The sequence below is a fragment of the Muntiacus reevesi genome, chromosome 3, assembly GCF_963930625.1.
Source record: "Muntiacus reevesi chromosome 3, mMunRee1.1, whole genome shotgun sequence".
Lineage (NCBI taxonomy): Eukaryota > Metazoa > Chordata > Mammalia > Artiodactyla > Cervidae > Muntiacus > Muntiacus reevesi.
In genome coordinates, this window is record NC_089251.1 from 175668273 (window position 1) to 175686980 (window position 18708).

The 18708-nt window shown below is 42.7% G+C and overlaps 1 protein-coding gene across 1 annotated transcript in view; it reads right to left on the reverse strand.

Moving 5' to 3' along the window:
• Positions 1 to 11628: 11628 nt before the first annotated feature.
• GRM1 (glutamate metabotropic receptor 1) overlaps positions 11629 to 18708 on the reverse strand; it is a 397765-nt gene continuing 390685 nt past the window's right edge. Inside the window, exon 8 of the mRNA XM_065927760.1 lies at positions 11629 to 12547. Within this exon, the coding sequence (XP_065783832.1) occupies positions 11629 to 12547 (919 nt within the window). The remainder of the gene's footprint in view (positions 12548 to 18708) is intronic.

Here is an 18708-nt window from a genome sequence, read left to right on the forward strand (position 1 = left end):
GGACTGCAAGGAGATCCAACCAGTCCATCCTAAAGGAGATCAGTCCTGGGTGTTCATTGGAAGGACTGATGTTGAAGCTGAAACTCCAATAGTTTGGCCACCTGATGCGAAGAGCTGACTCATTGGAAAAGACCCTGATCCTGGGAAAGATTGAAGGCAGGAGGAGAAGGGGACAACAGAGGGTGAGATGGTTAGATGGCATCACCGACTCAATGGACATGGGTTTGGGTGGACTTTGGGAGTTGGTGATGGACAGGGAGGCCTGGTGTGCTGTGGTTCATGCAGTCACAAAGAGTCAGACATGACTGAGTGACTAAACTGAACTGAACAACACTGACCTCGATCTTGTTGAGTGGCACTTATTAGAAATTTAATGAATTATCTTTTTATCTACTCATGAAATTTTTCATACTTGTGAGAAGAGGGGTCATTCTCTCCCTAATATATTTTTTTTATTCTAAATTCTTTTAGTAAACATTTTGCAAATAATAACTGCCTATTGGAAAAACAGTGACTCTTTTAAAAAATTCCCAGTATATTTAATTTAGAATGGTATATCATTTGTTAAATTGCAGAACCATAGAATATAATAATTATTTTAACTATAAACTTTTTACTATAATATACTTTTTAGTTCAAGTATTTCCTAATACTTTTATAAATGATTATAATTGGACAATGATTTTGAGTTTGTTTGGGTTTTTTATTGGTAGCTTTCCATTGTGAGTCAAAATGTGGTGATTCTGCTTGTGGAGTTGGGCAAACTTCCCCAACCCCATGAAATCCTAAAGCCCTTTGAGAGATGATTCACATCCAGGTGATTCTAGAGCAGGCAATATAAATTTTCCATCATTTTTCTATTCAAACTAAGTGTGTTTACTTGTTTTAAGAACTCTCAAAACTAATTCCAGTGTAGTATTTTCAGTGCAATATCCAGCATAGTACAGTGGTTCAGAGCATGTGATTTGGGACCTAGGACATGTACTGTCATCTCTATGGACATCCTGTCAGCTTTGAGATCTTAGGCAAGTTACTTCATCTTTTTTGAGCCTCAGTTTTCTTACTTATAAAATGAGAATACATTCTAACTCAAAGAATGTTACAAAGTTAAGTGTGACACAACATAAACATTGTTTGGGAGGGAATAAATAAAATTATCAAATGTGCTGTGCTTATTCACTCAGTCATGTCCGACTTTTTGCAACCCCATGGACTGTAGTCTGCCAGGCTCCTCTGTCCATGGGGATTCTCCAGGCAAGAATATGGAGTGGGTTAGCACTTCCTTCCCCAAGGGATCTTCCCAATTCCGAGATCGAACCCAGGTATCCTGTGTTTTAGGTGGATTATTTACTGTCTGAGCCACCATGGAAGCCTTATTATCCAATAACTGATAACATAATCTTGGAAACAAACCTAAAAAGTACTGTATGTAGAAAAAAGTTTTTGGTGTGAAATAATTCCTCTTATTATTTGTAGGGTTCAAGAAGTTATAAACAGTCTAAGTATCTAATGGCAGGGGGATGGTTAAATAAGTTGCAAGGTATGCATATAATAAAGATTATGGAGTATCTTTGTTAATGTATGTAAGAAATACTTTTAGCTTGTGAATACTAAGTAGGTCACTTTAATGATTTACCCTAACTGCCTACCTGCTCTGTGGCAAATACCACGGCATTTCCAAATTCTGTTGAGTTGTTGAAGGGGGAGAGCCTTGCTTCTGATGCAATCTGCACCCTGCCTGCACCTCTGCCTTCAGCTGCTGCTCTGTGATCTGCTTTGGCTGCTGCCTGCAGTACCTTCCTTGTCCCTATTGCTGATCCCTGCTATGTTTCATGGCCATCTACCCACACCTTTTCCTGGGTCGGACTGCCCACACACTGACCCTGCCCCACCCTTGACCTCTAACAGCCTTTCAGGCTCCCTCCCTTGTTGTTGCTAAGAGCTCAGTACCAGCTGCTCTGAGCTGTTATTGATGCCCCCATACCATTTCACTAAGCTGCCATAGGCTGGCCAGCTCTCTGATCGACTATCCCCAAATAGGCGCTCTGTCCCTCAGGATCTCCATCACTTACCTTTCCTGTTGGCCTACCAGGAGATCCCTGCCTCTTCTTGTGTCCGAGTCTATATTTTATATGTGAGGACTGGGTGCAGGGGCGAGAAGACTTGTTCACCCATAGAGAGCCATTCTTACCATTGAGCCACAGGGCTCTGTCCATTGCCAAGCGATAGGTTCTGATGGGCTTCATCACTGTCCCCGTCTAGTCCAGCCCTATTGCTTTTTCTTGCCCAGATTCTATTCTCCTTTCTCATGACTCTTTTTCTCTTTCAGGTCATCTATTGCTCTTCTCCATAACCTGACCTGTCTATCAGCTATGCTGCTATATGTTGTAATTTGCTATATATTTGCACCTCAGTTGGGAACCAGGCATTAATTATTCTCCCAAAGTGTTCCTGGATTCAGGCCCAGGGAGATTGGGAACTTTGCCTAACTCTACAAGCAGGTGCTTCCTTAGCTCTGATCAAGGGGAAACCCTTGTTTGAGTCATATTGTTAAGTGAAATAAAAAAAAAAAAAAAAAACAGAGAAAAAATATAAATGAAAGATGATCCTAGCTGTTAAAACCATACTTACTTTCATGAATATTCCTGGAAGGAAAAATCAAAATATCTGTAATGTTAGTATTTGGATGCAGGGACTATAGATCATTTTTTTTCTTTCTTTAATTCTCTAAGTTTCTACCATGCAAAAAAACGACAATTTAAGAAAATGTTGCAAACAAATAATCTAGAGGCAAATAAAAATTTTGGAGAAGGGAATGGCAACCTACCCCAGTATTCTTGCTGGGAAAATCCATGGATAGAGTCACCTGGCGGGTTACCATCCGTGGGGTGGCAAAGAGTCCGACATGACTTAGCAACTAAAAATACAATAACAAATTTATTTAAAGGACAGCTGCCCTTAAACTTTGTTTTGTGACTTTCCTATGCTATAAAGGAACAATGGTCTTTAGAAAACATTATTTATTTTTGACCGTGCTGGGTCTTTGTGGCTGTGTGTGGGCTCATCTCTAGTTCCGGCGAGCGGGGGCTACTCTCCAGTTGCGGTACACGGGCTTCTCACTGCGTGGCTTCTCTTGTTGCAGCGTGCAGGCTCCAGGGCACGCGAGCTCAGTAGTTGCGATTCCAGTGCTCTAGAGTTCAGGCTCAACAGTCGTAGTGCATGGGCTCAGTTGCTCCACAGTGTGTGCAATCTTCCCGAACGAGCTATCGAACCCTGCATTGCCAGCTGGATTCTTAACCCCTGGACCACCAGGGAAGTCCCAAAGAAATAGTTTCTTTGAATGGCTTTTTTCAAAGCATGAAGGACTTACTTTAAGTCCTTCAATACACCTTTTAGTTTTTTTAGAAGCATTTTTTTCTTACTTCAAGTCCTTCAATATACCTTTGCCTTGCCTTCTACAGATCTTGCTTTTTATTCCTATCTGTACCAATGTCTGTATCTGTGAGCATGTATGCTGCTTGCTATCTACCTGTCTGTCTATCTGTCTCCATATCACATCTATAGCAAGTACTGTTGGTGCTCTGCTCAGTCTTGACACTCACCTTCCCCCAAAGGCCAACTCTTACATTCCCAGCTGCCAACATCTGCAGCATCTTTGCCGGAAGCCTTTCTCTGGAGACAGGGATCTGACTCAGAGATACACTGGAAGCAATTGGAACCAACATGCACCTCCCTCTCTGGCAGTCCTCAACCATGACAGGAACCAGTGATTCAGTGCTCCCAACCCCTTTGCCCTTTGGGGAGCAGAGACAAGGATGAGTCATGTCCACTACTGTCCCCCAGAGTCTCAGTGGGACTGAGTTGGCAGAGGGAACCCGCATGGCCATGCCGCCATGTCGGCTGCCTCATTTTCCCACTCTTCTGCTGCCACTTCCAGGGATCAACACACCACTTTTATTCAAATTCTCTTCACAGGATCTGTTCCAGGGAAATCCAACCTGCTAAAATGTCCTCACTCATATCTATTTCCTGCAGTTTATGTGAAAATGGATTAAGGGGTATGGCTGGCTCAGGGCTAAGTGTGAGCTCAAAAGGTGGCAAGACTGCCACCAAATTAACATAACACTAGGCATCAAAAAAGCAAGAGAGTTCCAGAAAAACATCTATTTCTGCATTATCGACTATGCCAAAGCCTTTGACTGTGTGGATCATAACAAATTCTGGAAAATTCTGATAGAGATGGGAATACCAGACCACCTGACCTGCCTCTTGAGAAATCTGTATGCAGGTCAGAAAGCAACAGTTAGAACTGGACATGGAACAACAGACTGATTCCAAATAAGGAAAGGAGTACTCAAGGCTATATATTGTCACCCTGCTTATTTAATTTATATGCAGAGTACATCATGAGAAATGCTGGACTGGATGAAGCACAACCTGGAATCAAGATAGCCATAAGAGATATCAATAACCTCAGATATGCAGATGACACCACCCTTATGGCAGAAAGTGAAGAAGAACTAAAGAGCTTCTTGATGAAAGTGAAAGAAGAGAGTGAAGAAGTTGGCTTAAAACTCAACATTCAGAAAACTAAAATCATGGCATCCAGTTCCATCACTTCATGGCAAATAGATGGGGAAACAGTGGCAGACTTTATTTTTTTGAACTCCAAAATCACTGTAGATGGTGACTTCAGCCAAGAAATTAAAAGATGCTTACTCTTCGGAAGGAAAGTTATGACCAACCTAGATAACATATTAAAAAGCAGAGATATTACTTTGTCATAAAAGGTCCATTTAGTCAGGGCTATGGTTTTTCCAGCATTTATATATGGATGTGAGAGTTGGACCAGGACCTTAAAGAAAGCTGAGCACTGAAGAATTGATGCTTTTGAACTGTGGTGTTGGAGAAGACTCTTGAGAGTCCCTTGCACTGCAAGGAGATCCAACCAGTCCATCCTAAAGGAGATCAGTCCTGAGTGTTCATTGGAAGGACTGATGCTGAAGCTGAAACTCCAAAACTTTGGCCACCTGATGTGAGGAGCTGACTCATTTGAAAAGACCCTAATGCTGGGAAAGATTGAAGGTAGGAAGAGGAGGCGGTGACAGAAGACCAGGTGGTTGGATGGCATCAGCACCTCAATGGACATGAATTTGAGTAAACTCCGGGAGTTGGTGATGGACAGGGAGGCCTGGTGTGCTGCGGTCCAGGGGATCGCAAAGAGTTGGACACGACTGAGCAACTGAACTGAACTGAGGTAGTAACACTAGAAGAATGGTTAAAAGAGTCAGGATGAAATAGAAAAGAATAGGGCAGGGCACAACCTTTAAGAGGATACGAAAAACTGGTTAGAACCAAATAGATCCAAGATGACGGATGACGAGTCAGCTTCTAGATCTTGAGGCTCAGTAAATGCTGACTGTAACACAGCGGCAAGTTAATATGACGCTCACACAGGTGCCCTGACAGTTCCACGGCTGACCAGAAGTCCTGAGGCCAGGTGTGTGATCTCAGTTAAAGGACGGTGGGTTCAAGTCCTGATCTGCGTTGCACAGTATCAAATGTTTCTGTGCAGTATTATGCCTAGTTCTGGATGCAGACTATTAAAAAGGGTATTCCAAAATTGGGATATAACCATAACCTGATTAACAGTTTAGGAGCCTAAGAACAAAGCTAACAGTGAAAGAAGTAAAGCACTTGGCTTGGAGAATAAACCACTAACAAATGGCATAATCGCTGTTTTCTGTTTTTATAATCGCTGTTTTCAAGTGGCTGAAAGGAAGCCCTGTGCCCAGTGGACTATATGTATTCAGTCTTTTTCTCAGAAGGCAGAATTTGAACTGGACAAAAGTTGTTGTTCAGTTGCTAAGTCATGTCTTAATCTTTGTGACCCCATGGACTGCAGCACGCCAGGCTTCCCTGTCCTATCTCCCGGAGTTTGCTCAAACTCATGTCTATTAATTCAGTGATGGCATCCAACCATCTCATCCACTGTCACCTCTTCTCTGCCTGCCCTCAATCTTCCCCAGCATCAGGGTCTTTTCCAGTGAGTCGGCTGTTGGCATCAGGTGGCCAAAGTATTGGAGCTTCAGCTTCAGCATCAGTCCTTCCAACGAATATTCGGGACAAAAGTTAGAGAAAAGAAGCAAATTTTGACTCTGGAAAAGGAAGGTTTTTCTAACAATTAGAGCCTTTCCTTATGCAAGATCTCAGTCCCTGGAAATACTTAGGCAGAGGGCAAAAGTCCCCTAAATCCATCCCATCCCTTAAATCATGTCACAAATATATAAGCCTCTGTGATTCTTACCAAAAGCTCATTTCTGTTACCAGCATTTTGTCTCTGCAGTTCCATCAGGCTGCCATCCTGTTGCATATATTGCTGGTGCTATCTCTTGGTTTTCCTGGTTCCCCAGAGACCTTCATCCTGAATTTGCACAGTAGTTCTGTTCTCTGACCAGCTTTGGGTATTAACAATGTAGTTTCGAACTTGCATTTCCAGGATCCAGGACCATCTGCTCTCTCTCTTTGCACAACTGCTGGCCATAAGCCTTGTACCAGCCAGTCCCTCCCTATCTAACCCTAGTCAGTGGAGGCTTCTCACCTGGCCCCAGTCTGACATGGGAAGAAGAACATGACACAAGGGAATAAGATGGATCTTCACTGGGGTAAGAGTTTAAGTGATTTCTAAATTTACTTCCAACTCTTTAATGCTATGATGATTTTCCTTTTCAGCTTCTATAATCTTCATTCATAAGCTTTTCCTCCTTGTTTATTAAGCTGTAAACACTGCTTCTCCAGCTACCCTGAGAAAATCAAGCCAGTTTCCAGTTTAATGGCATCACTTCTTGAATTCTCGAAGATCAGTCTTCCTTTCTCCCAAGGCTTGGTGACACAATTAGCCTTTCATTTTGTCTAAAGGGATATACTTCTGTTAGGAAGGAATCCGCAGCCCATGCATCCCCATGGATGACTTAATTGCCCTCTAACTGGTGCCTTCTCCAGCGGCCTGTGTCTTATCTGCAGTTTTCCTGCAGAGGACGCTGTTTCCCACACCTAGCACTACCTTGCCAGAACTCTGGCTGGGCTCAGGGAACATTGAGTATTGCCACCCTCTTCTGCAGGCAAAGCAGATCTGCTGCCCAGTGGGACTGCTCTCTCTGATGCCAAAAGAAGAGCTTGTTTTTCATGATGAAAACATGTGCTAGTCCAGTTGGCAGATTTAGGATCAGTAGGTAGAAATACAGAGCTCTGGACCCCATAAGGATCTTGGAACAAATTTTCAGAGAACTGGGCTGGGAAAACGATATAGTGTTATAGTGTTATCTAGTAAATACTCATTTACTTTCTCAGCAAATACTTATTGAGTGTCTGCTTTGCCTTGAAGACTCAGAAATCAGGTATTAGAATGCAAGAAAGAACTAACAGTCTCTTCAGGGAAAGAGACATGTAAGTTATAATGTCAACTGGGATGTGAGTAAAATATGGGAACGTGAAAGGGAGAGCAGTCCCAATTGACAGTGACTCCTATGTATTTTCCTGGGTTCTCTAGAAGAGCATGAATTCACAGGCTTAGCATGGGGGTCAATTCCCTGCTGAACCACTTACTATCTAGGAGATTTTGGGCAAGTGCAAATTATTTTAGTTCTTTACAATATTCTTTATGGCTGTAGTACTGGGAAGATTAGCTGAGAATGAATGGAAAGGAGCTGCAGGGACTTCTCTGGCCTTCCAGCGGCGGAGACTCCATGCTTCCACTGCAGAGGCTGGGGGTTCCATCCCTGGTCAGAGAACTAAGGTCTCGAGGGGTGGAGGTGGCGGGGGGAGGGCTGCAACATTTCTGGCCCAGAGTAGGTTTAAAAATAGGTTGCTTCTCTCCTCTTTGGTGGCTTCTCAGGATAGAAATTGTTGGGGCAGTTCCTTATACAATGTTTGTAGTATCTGGATTCCAATTTCAATGTCTCCAAATGCCTCCGTTGTTGTGATGAAGCTTCTGGACTCTCCAGGCAGAGGCCTTAATGACTCATGATGATATATGGCTGCTTCTTTGGGCTACACATCTGAAATATTGTCATTTTCTCCTTTTATTCCCCATTCCTTGTTTCTCTCTCTCTCTCTCTCTCTCTCTCCTATGGGTTTTCCTCATCAGACACCACGCCCCTATTTCATAACTTACTCTATTTTCTGGGCACCATGCAGGTAACCCCGGTGTCTCAGCTCCTGTTTCTGGTAATTTCTTCAACATCAGCCTTCCTGGATAGAGGCTGCTCCATCCATCCAAAGGCACCACGGTCTCATGGATGTGGCCCTGGTATCACCAAGTTTTCTCTTCGAATGACACTTGGTGGATGCCTTACTTTGCAGGTGTCTCATTGAGAGAGGTGAATAAAAGAGGCTCCATTGTTTTGAGGACCAATGAAGTCTCTATTGAAATGCCGAGGAATAGAAGTTGGGATGAGCAGGAGGATATCAGCAAGGTGAAAAACCAGGTGTCCCTAAGTGTGAGCCAAGGGGAAAAGGCTGTGTGGGGCACAAATGAAGCAAGGATGGGGCTTTCGGATGCCTCTGTCTTTAAAGCTTTGCTGGCGATGCTGGAGTTTGTCAACATCACATATTCTATCAAAAAAGCTAGATGACACTGTCTGCCACACTACTGAAAATTTAAATTCTGGAGTTCACTTTAAACTGATACGTCCTTCCTCATGATCAAATTATGTTCTACTTTGTCACCTACCTGATCTGTAGATTTTGTGTGGTTATCTCCAACTTTCACCTAAAAGATGTGTTCTGAGCAAAATCAAACCATTGAAATTATTTTTCTTATACCAGTCAGTTTCTGTCATTGTCATGCTTACAAACTAGAGAGAGGGAACATACTTGTTTAATAAATAGAAAATATTTATTATACAGCATTATCAAGATTATTTGACAAAAGGCAGTAACGAGCCAAAGGGAAACACTTTCACAAGAAGCTAAACAACTTGTATAAGCACATACATTAAGGTGGAAAGTTTCTGCCCTTTTTGTGTAAGGTACGTATGTGTACATTTCCAATTTTGAACAATTATGATTTAAGAGCTACTAATCTATTGTACTCAGGAAAACTTCTAATCATGGTAATTGTAGGCATTCAGAGTAATAATGTGACTGGTGTTGAATGTTTTCACGAAACATCTGAGATTAAAACCTCAGGACAAACTGACATAGTATTTGAATAGTAGAAGTTTTTCTGATCTATTCTTACTTTAAAAGTTTCTGAATGCACAAGTTCTGATGTTAAGAACAGATGTCAATGGCATTAGGATAAAAAAACATGTTTCACTACTATTAGATTGTATACTTTCCCTTGCTAGTTTGCCAATTAGTAGACCATATATCAAGCACTAGAACCATCCATTTTCCTCGTTCTGCCTCATGACAGTGAAAATGGAACTGAAATCACATTTCAGTCTTGAGTCTTTCTACCAAAGGTGTAATAAAATAATTTTTTAAAAAGAAAAGGCTGTCTATTCTTGATATAAAACTGACTAAACTTGGCAGTAGGATATGGGAAGACATAAGAAATATGAGCCTCAAACATTGGAGTGGATGTTAAATTCTGAACAAATGATGCAGTGGGTATTTAAAGAGTCTAAGATAATTTTTGGCTGAGAAATCAGCAGCTTTAACATGAAGGAAGCACATTAAATGACTGAACATAAGGCATAAACAAAGATATTTAGGGGGATAAGATTCATTCCCAAATAATACAAGAATCGAAACAGCAAGAAAAATCTCTTTTATTGGGGGGAAAGGGAGGAGTAAAAATGAAACAACTGGATTACACAGACATGGATATTACACAGCACAAATAACAAAAAGAAAAAGAAAAACTAGGACAGGGAAAATACATGAATGAAAGAACATGGAAGTAAAAATGAAAAGAAATCAAAAAGTGAGGAATAAATAATTTGAAAAATTATGACAAGACAGTGGTTAATAGATGCTTTAAGCACATAAAGCTCAAGTAGCAGTGGAAAATTTTAAAAAATCATAAGGGAAACAGAAATAGTGTAAATGCTGTTTCAATCTTATGTTTTAATAATGATGTGTGCAATTATATAAAATCTACCTTTTTACTGTTACCCACAGTTTTTGTGAACTTTTAGTATAACAAATCTTCAAACCACTTCATTAATAACATATTTCCACATCATAAAATATCTGAAAAATAAGTTCCCTCTTAAAAGAAGGACCATCTGAGCAGCATATGAAAAACATTGGACCAGAGCACTCCAACCTTCAAAGAGCTCCTGTAGATATTGATGACAATGGCATATAAAACATTACTGGGACATAAAAATATCTATACTATATCAGAGAGACAGTCTTCTAGTTGCAGTTAGATTGACATTACATTGCACAGTTTTTATTATCACGGGTATACAAGGACACAGGATCACATTCACTTGCTAGTTACAAGGACTTCGGTGACAATTGGAAAGAATTATTTGTCATTGAAACCAATAATAGCTGCTATGAGTACACCATTAAGTTCAAAGATAGATTTGTTTCTGTAGTACATAGGAGAAACAATGGCACCAAATACATACTGCATCTTAGGAAGTTCAACTGGTAAGTATTATTTGCTACAGTAAATGGAAGGTAACGATTTTGCCATGTGGTTTGTTCTCTTTAACATAAGGGCAAAGGAGAGCCCTCTTGCCACACAGGTAAATCCGCAAACTCTTCTGCTACTCTCCGAACAATCTCATCTGGCTTTTTTTTTTTTTTAATGAAATCACCAATAAGCGAGCATCAGATATGGGAAGCTGATTTTGCTGATTTTGTTTAAAGCCCCAAACCTCTGAACTGTCCTCTTTCTCCTTCCGCCCTTCCTTGGTACTACTGATGAAGCGCTTTTGGTTGATGATTTTGCTCCTATTCTTGTTCTCCTAAACAGAGGGAAATCACAGAGCAAGGTGTCCACGCACCTTTCTGCAAGTGTTGCAGCAAGGCTGGCACTGGATGGGCGTGCAGTCGGTGAAGACGGACCACCCTTTTTGCGCCAGTTCCCCCGAGGGCCCGGGATACCAGGGTTCTGTGGGCCCAGTAGGGAGAAGGGCTTGAAGAACGAGCTGCTGTCCATCACCGTTCTCTGGGTGGTTCCCCTCCTTCACCCACCTGCTCCATCTGGCTCCACCAAGCTCTTTGGAAACACCAGGATGACGAGCTAACGATTAGCGGGAGAGGTCCTCCCCGCTGTCCCCTTCCAAACGGGCCAAGTGGGTAGGCATGTATATTTATGCACAATGGTCCAAAGAGATTATGTGGGTTGGTTTTACTTATATTTATTTTTTGCGACAAAAGTTACATATTACATAGGATTGTGCTTTGTCGGAATTCCCTTTCTTCCCAGAGAAGGGTTTTGAATTCAAGACAATCCTTGCCTGGGTCCTTTCTGGCTTGCGGAGTCCAGCACCTCCGGCGCTGGCCTTGCTAAGGCGGCAGCAGCCGCAGCATCCTTGCTCCCTGACTCCACCTCCGGCCTCGGCTTCCCGCCCGGCTTCCCCCCGGGACGTCTCTCCGGGGGAGATGCTCAGGCTGCCCTGACCGACCACCTCTGGCCTTTCCCCCCGGGACACCTCCTCCCTACAGGGTGGACGAGCTCTGCTTATAGTCCCTCAGGATGACCGAGGCGTAGGTCACGTTGGGAGGGGTGCAGAGCACCGACTCGGACACCGGGGAGCTGGGCACGGAGCTGCCCGAGGCCACCGAGTCGCGGAAGGGGGACGGGGGCGTCAGGGCGGGCGAGGCCTCGGGGGTGGGCTTGCCGGGCGCCGGCAGGTCCCCCTCCTCCTCTTCCTCCTCCAGCTCGTCCTCCTCCGTGTTCCCTTCCCGCTCGGACAGGTACTCCTGCAGCAGCTTGAATCTCTCGCTGTCGTCCTCGTCGTCGTCCTCGCCGGGCGGCGAGGCGGGCTCCTCGGCGAAGGGGCTCAGCGGCAGCGGCAGCAGCGGCAGGTGCTGCGGGGGCGCCGGGGGCGGGAACAGGGCCCGCGCCCCGTTCCCCGCGGCCCCGGGGACGGCCAGCACCGAGCTGAAATCCGGGATCCCGGCGCTGAAGTTGCTGACCACGCCCTGCAGCTGGTCCAGGAAGGATTTCTGCGGCAGCGGCGGCTGCTGGAGGGGCGGGGGCAAGCCCTTGGGGACGGCCGGCTCGGCCAGGAAGAGGGGGGTCTCCTCGGCCGTCAGGTGGGGCGGCAGCGGCGGCGTGCTGGCTGCGGTGGGCACGCGGCGGGGCGCCGCCCTGGAAGGACTGCCGGGAGGGCTGAAGCGCCCCGGCTGGGCGTCCTCCTCCTCCACGTTGTAAAGGGTCTTGGTGCTGGTATCCGAGAAGGTCAGGCTCTTGCCGGAGCCTTGGTAACTTTTAGTGAGGGGTTTGATGACGGCCGTTTGGTTGCAGGCCGTCTCGTTGGTCTTCACGTGCACCGACAGGCGATGCCACATGTGCTGGCCTTTGGGTACCTGTCTTCCACCTGGCTCGGACCACGACACAGACTTGCCATTAGAACTGCGAACAGAACAGAGATGGGTTTACTTGCGGGCATCTCATGCACGCAGGATAACATCCACATAGAACAGTTGCAAGCCTAGCTCAAAGCAATTTGACTCCCTCCCACTAGTATGTCTGCCTGTCGCACACACTCCCACCCTCTCCTTTTTACCCATCAGACTCCAAAAGCTGCAGCGGTCACAGGTTGCCTCTGAAGCTGCGGCCAGGGATTCCATCCTCCCCAACACAAGGCAGGACATTCTGACCCTGAGAAAAATTGTAGCGGAGAAGACCCAGCTTGTTGTAGAAGCAGCTATTTTCATTTAAGTCTGATTTCACAGCTATTACACACACACACACACACACACACACACACACACACACGCTCAAAGGCGATGAAAAAAATTGTTGCTCAGTGCAAGCTTTTGAAAGATTCCAAGACTGACAAATTAAAAATAAAATCTTAGTCACACATAGACAACAGAGCATAATGACCATAGCTATGTCTCCCTTTCTTCTTAGTCCCTGAAACAAATTAAGACCCAGGTATAAAACTACTCTCCTCATCCTGTGAGGTTATAAAACACATCCTCTCAGATGCCCATTCTGATATGCAGGTATTTCCTGTGGTACTAGAGGCAGCATGGTCATGCACGTGGCACCTATACAGAAGGAAAAAAAAGAAAATGACAGAAAAACCCAGACCCATGCTCCACTTAAGAGTTTCCCAACTTTCGAATTTCCTTTTATTTCAAAGCATTATTCCTGATGCATATGGTGGATCACAGTTCACTCATAGCAGGTAGCTTGGGATTTTCACACTGGCAACATTTAAGTAGGTGTGTTTGAAAGAGCTGGAACTGGAAAGCCCAGAAAAATAAGAATATCCATGTCCTGTTTTAGTCTACTTGCATAATTGATGCAAAAGGACAAGATTAAGATTCAAACAAAGCAGAAGTTACGGAGATCAAGACCTCTCCAGGGCCTTTTTTCATTGATCATTGAGGAAGAAAAGGCTTAGGGCCTCAGGTGTCCTATATCCTTCATGGGATCCTCATAAAGCCAACCAAATAGAATACATCTCTGAAAAAGAAAAAAATTGAGATGTACTGTGTGCATATATCCACTTTCTATTCTGTCTATTCTAATAACTCTGGTCTTACTTTTGGACTCTTAGTTTATTTTCTGTACAATTTTTAGCAGATGGTGGTACCTTACCATAGCGTACTATTAATAACAGTGTTAAGACTTAAATCAGGAAATAACTTTTTTTCAAGATTTTGCTTTTTCTTTGTATCCATGAAAGCAAGAGAGGAAGTGGCACAATGATGACACATTTTTTTGACATTAAAAGAAAGAAGGAAAATGCATATATTTTCTTAGGTGGATATGTGAAATAGACTTTTTCATGTCACAGTCTTTTGTTTGGAAAACATAGGAGATGATCAGTGGTTAACATAATGGTTTATTTAATTATTTTGAAAATATAAGAATGAATACTTTAAAAATTATGTGTGAGTGCCACATATATCATGATGGTAAAGTTTTGACATTTCAAATTTTATAATCCTGAAAAGTCAAGTGAATCAAATAAGTACAGATTTATGTAGAAAGTCTGATATCAATTCTAGAAAATTCTGCATATAAAAGTTCTAAAATAGATATAATAGCTAAATTTTCTTATTATTTGGGAAGAAGGTAGTTTCTTCATATAGCTGATAATCTATGCTATATTTTTAATTGTCAGATAAAAAAATCTCATCTCCAACATATAATATCAAAATTAATATTTCATGCAAGTGTATGCTTAATGTATCCTCTAAGGATGTCTAGCTGCTTATGAATGTGAAATTACTGACTTATTAGGTTCTATACAATCTTGTTAGAATAGCTAACTCTCTCCCGAGGTGAGCAAACTAAAGAATAAGCTGGTGGTGTTCGTGCCAAGAACAACCAACCAACCAGCCAAAGCCAAGACCAGAATCCACAGTTCCTCTTCTGAGTTTGAAATTCTGGGCAAGCTCACCTCCCACTTTCCTCTTTCCCAATTTCCTCCATCTCCCACTCTACTTACACTGTTTCTCTCTTTATGCATTTAATATGCCTCTTCCAGAAAGTATAAAACTGCCTAGCTGCCTCTTGCTTTGCTTAAATATGCTTTAATATACTTTCCAATGGCAATGCTTTGCAGCCCCTTCAATGGCAATGGAAACACTTTTTCTTTCTCCAAATGCTTGCCTCTCCATGCTCATTAAGAAAATCACTAAAGGAAAAGGCTGCTCATGTCTTCATTTATTTGTATATGTGTGTGTGTATGTGTGTGTGTTTTAAAAACCAGTTCCCTCCAGAGCTAGTCTGACCTAATCCAATCAGTAGGCTTAGATAAACAAAACATTGTCCAGTTTCCCTATAGCTAACAAAAGGGCAACACTGTATTCCTGGGACTGCGTTCAGCCCTTGCTCACTGACTTGCCTTGTCTTCCTCCTTGTACAGGCGTCCTCTACGAGCCTCTGTTTAAATCCTTTGAAAGGCATTATTAATCATATTGCAGACAGAAACGATCACAATTCAGTTCTGTTTCATCCAATACAATTTTTATTCTTGTGAGGGGAGATTTCTACCCTAGCAGTCAAAGTTAGCAGCTTTCCTTCCCCTCAGAGTCCTGCTCTAGATTCTGTAAAGTACTGTTTAATTAGGAAACAGTCCTAATGCCCTAGGGACTTTATCAGATTAAGAAAATTAGATTAACCTTTTTTTTTTTTTTCAAGGGCAAAATAAATTGCTCCCTAAAAACCAGAGATATTGGAGGAAAAGCATCACTTCATAGAAACTACAGCATAGGGTATAAACTTTGGTCCTTCTGCATTAGTTATCTTTAACCTATGGTCAGCAGACAGCTTGAATGGTCCGTGAATCTACATGTGCATTAAAGCATTGTTTTTAGGCTAAATCAATATTATGTCCTTGTAGATTATGTGCTGCTATTTTTAAATGCAAAATGCTGTTATTGATAAATTGTACTTCTAGATACAAGTGTAACTTAAGTTCTGAGAAGCTTTTTTGGGTCTGTTTTGTGTTCAAGCTAAAAAAGGTATGATTACCATTACAGGTTCAGGTGAGTATCTGATAACCGTTTTGGTGTGAAAAGTGATTATACTATTTGAAAAGGTTAGGAACTCATTGTTGTGATATTAAGAAGAGAAAAATGCATAAAATATGGGGCAGTAAAAAGCAATAAATACATTATAAAGATGCAATATTATTATGAAGTAATGCTTTTATTTAATCCCGGATAGCTTTAATACCTTATCTTTCAAATATCTTTCTTCTATTATTTAATGTTACTTGGTTCCCTAGTCTTAGGAAAAGCAATCTGATTTAGAAACACCACAAAATTGTCAGAAAGCACCTTGTCAGAGGATACCTTGGGTGGCTAAATATATTTACCGATACTGAAGTAATTGGAGCAAATTGCTGTTAGGCCTGGGAGGGACTAGAGACACGGAGGATGAATACACGGGCAGTCACGCAGAGCTAAGAGGGCGGAGGGCTGCAATTCCAGCTCCAACCGGCTCAGGATCTTGCTTTGGTTTTTGTTTCATTAGATAAGTATCACAGTCCCCCCCAAACAGAAAACCCACTATTTACATCACTTCAGAGAAGAGTTGGAAGTGGGTGGTGTAAACAGATTCGTGTATCTTTGGCATTCAGGGTGATCCTGTGTTGTATTTGTTTCGGTAAGTACTAGTTAGATGTGCAGAGCGCGCTGCTCTCCGCTGCGGAGAGGCCTAAAACGGGAATTCCAGTGGGTGGGGGCTTGAGATCCGGAGGAAAGCATCCTGCGCGAGCTGCCGGAGGGGGAAGCTTGCTCAACACCTGTCTGCCTTCTGTCCAACTCAAGACTCTGCTACTAGGCTTAATAGCCGCACAGCAGACAGAAGGGTGGCTTCCAACGAGCCCGGGCAAGGCGACGTCTTCCCTTGGGGAGGAAGCCTCAGTCCTGGGAACCTGAGCAGGATGACATTGGTTTTCTTTGAAAATGAAAATGGAAGCAGGAAATGCCACTGGGTCATGGCGTGGAGAGAATGCCTCTCCAAGAAAACAAACCACAGCCACAGGCTTGCGGACAACTCCACCATCACCCAGCAGCTGTGGCCGGGACATGTGGCCTTCCAAGGAAAGGCCGGTGTTGCCCTAAGGGAGACCCGCCTGGATGGGAGGCCAGAGCTGGGCTGTCCAAGTATCTCACCTCCATGTTCTTCAGCAAGCTGGTATCAGAGTGCAACTCGAATAGTGATCCTTGTAGCATCTCTGGTGTTGGGAACTGTTTGAAACCATTTGAGTCAGACTCCTGTTTTCTTAGGCAACCCCAAGTTAGTCCTCAATACAAAGAACTCCCACTAACTCCAGCTTCCTTTCTTGAAAGCTTCCCCTCCTAAATCTGCATATTCAATACATATTCTCTGGAAGCTTCTCTGAACATTCAATATTCAGAAACTTCTCTGAATATTCAAAATTTCTCACCTCTTTGAATCAGCACTGCTTATAAGGTGAAGACAGATGCTTCACCTTTGTTGGTGAAGACAAATGCTTTTTAATATTATGAGAACATGGAAGTTGCTGCTGATAGCAGCACTGTGAATTTTATCCCTCTCCTTGCTGATTCTAACTTCACCATAAGATGATCAGAAAATCATTTGACTTGCTGAAACTTACAATATTACAAAGTCTAAGTGTACAATCCTCCTTTGAGAATCTTCAGATCAATCACATTGAATATCCTAAAGTTATATGATTTGGGATAAAAGACAACATAAAGAAAATCAGTTTGCTTTGCATTGTGCCTTCTCCAATAAATTAATAAAGAAAAAAGACATCTACAAATGAAATTAACTCATCAAGGTCAACAGAGTATGGAAGAGCCCATAAACTTTGTCCAGGTTTAGAGTCTACTGTCCCAAGAAAGCTGACAAATATATTTCCAACTGAAGAGTAGAATTCTGATGGTTTCTAAACTTTTCCTTTATTTAAGACTTTTTTTTTTAATGTGTACCATTTTTAAAGTCTTTATTAAATTTGTTACAATATTGCTTATGTTTTGTTTTGTTTTTTTTGGCTGCAAGACACATGGAATCTTTGCTCCTGGACCAGGGATGGAACCCACATTGAAAGGTATTGGAACCGGCATTGGAAGGCAAAGTCTTAACCACTGTACTGCTGCCTAAGTCCTTAGATTTTTTTTCTAAGTATATTTTAAATGGCCTTTGGCCAAACATAATCATGATTGCTGGCTGAGGAAAGAAATTCCGGTGCCAACGTTTGTTTATGACAACATATTGGTACAGCAGTGTTGTTTTAGCGGAGGTAAACCAGCTTTAGTTATATTTTTCCAGGAAATATAGATGAGTCTAGATTATGTTCCTTTTGAAGAAAAGCTCAGATGAAGCATTATAGTTTATTTTATGCTCCATGCTTCCAGACTTATCACTTTAATAGCAAGTCCCTTGATGCTCTTCAGCAGGACCTGGAGTCCTCACATTTGCCCTGGAAATAGACGGCAGCTGCATTGCTCTGCAGGGCTTATTCCTCAGAGGAGGGAGAGATCCAGGCAGACCTTAAAGATCCAGTAGGGAGCTTTATTTCTATCACTAGTCCTTTTGCCTGGCTTGTTCACAAGAGCCGTGGAAATCGAAGGTCACAAAAAGCACATAATTTTTTTTTTTTTCAGGAACAACTAAGGCTAAAAATAGCCAGTCTTACTCTATCCTGCACAGCCTGGAAGCTAGCAGTTTCTTCCTGATCCTTTATTGTCTCCAGGAAGCATGAATAGTCTTATTTCAAAACTTCTTTATAATCAACCTGTTTGCTTTGCTGACTGTTGCATTATTTTTTTGTCACCTACCGCACGTGGACCACTTTCCACCTTTGCTGTTTTTCGGCACTCACCTTAAAGTCATGATATGTTAGGTGCCTCTCCTCTCTCTCTGGCCCTGCTGTCATGGCAGGACAAGCACGTCTCCTAGACCCATCAATTCCTTTTGACAGGCAGCCAGCAGCTGTCATCATCAGGATGTCCTTACTGTGTCCTTGGTCAAGACTCAACCCTTGATGCAAGAAACACTCAGTGCTTTTGAATTTGGGAGAATTAGAGAGAATGCATCCTGGAAGATGAGAGAGG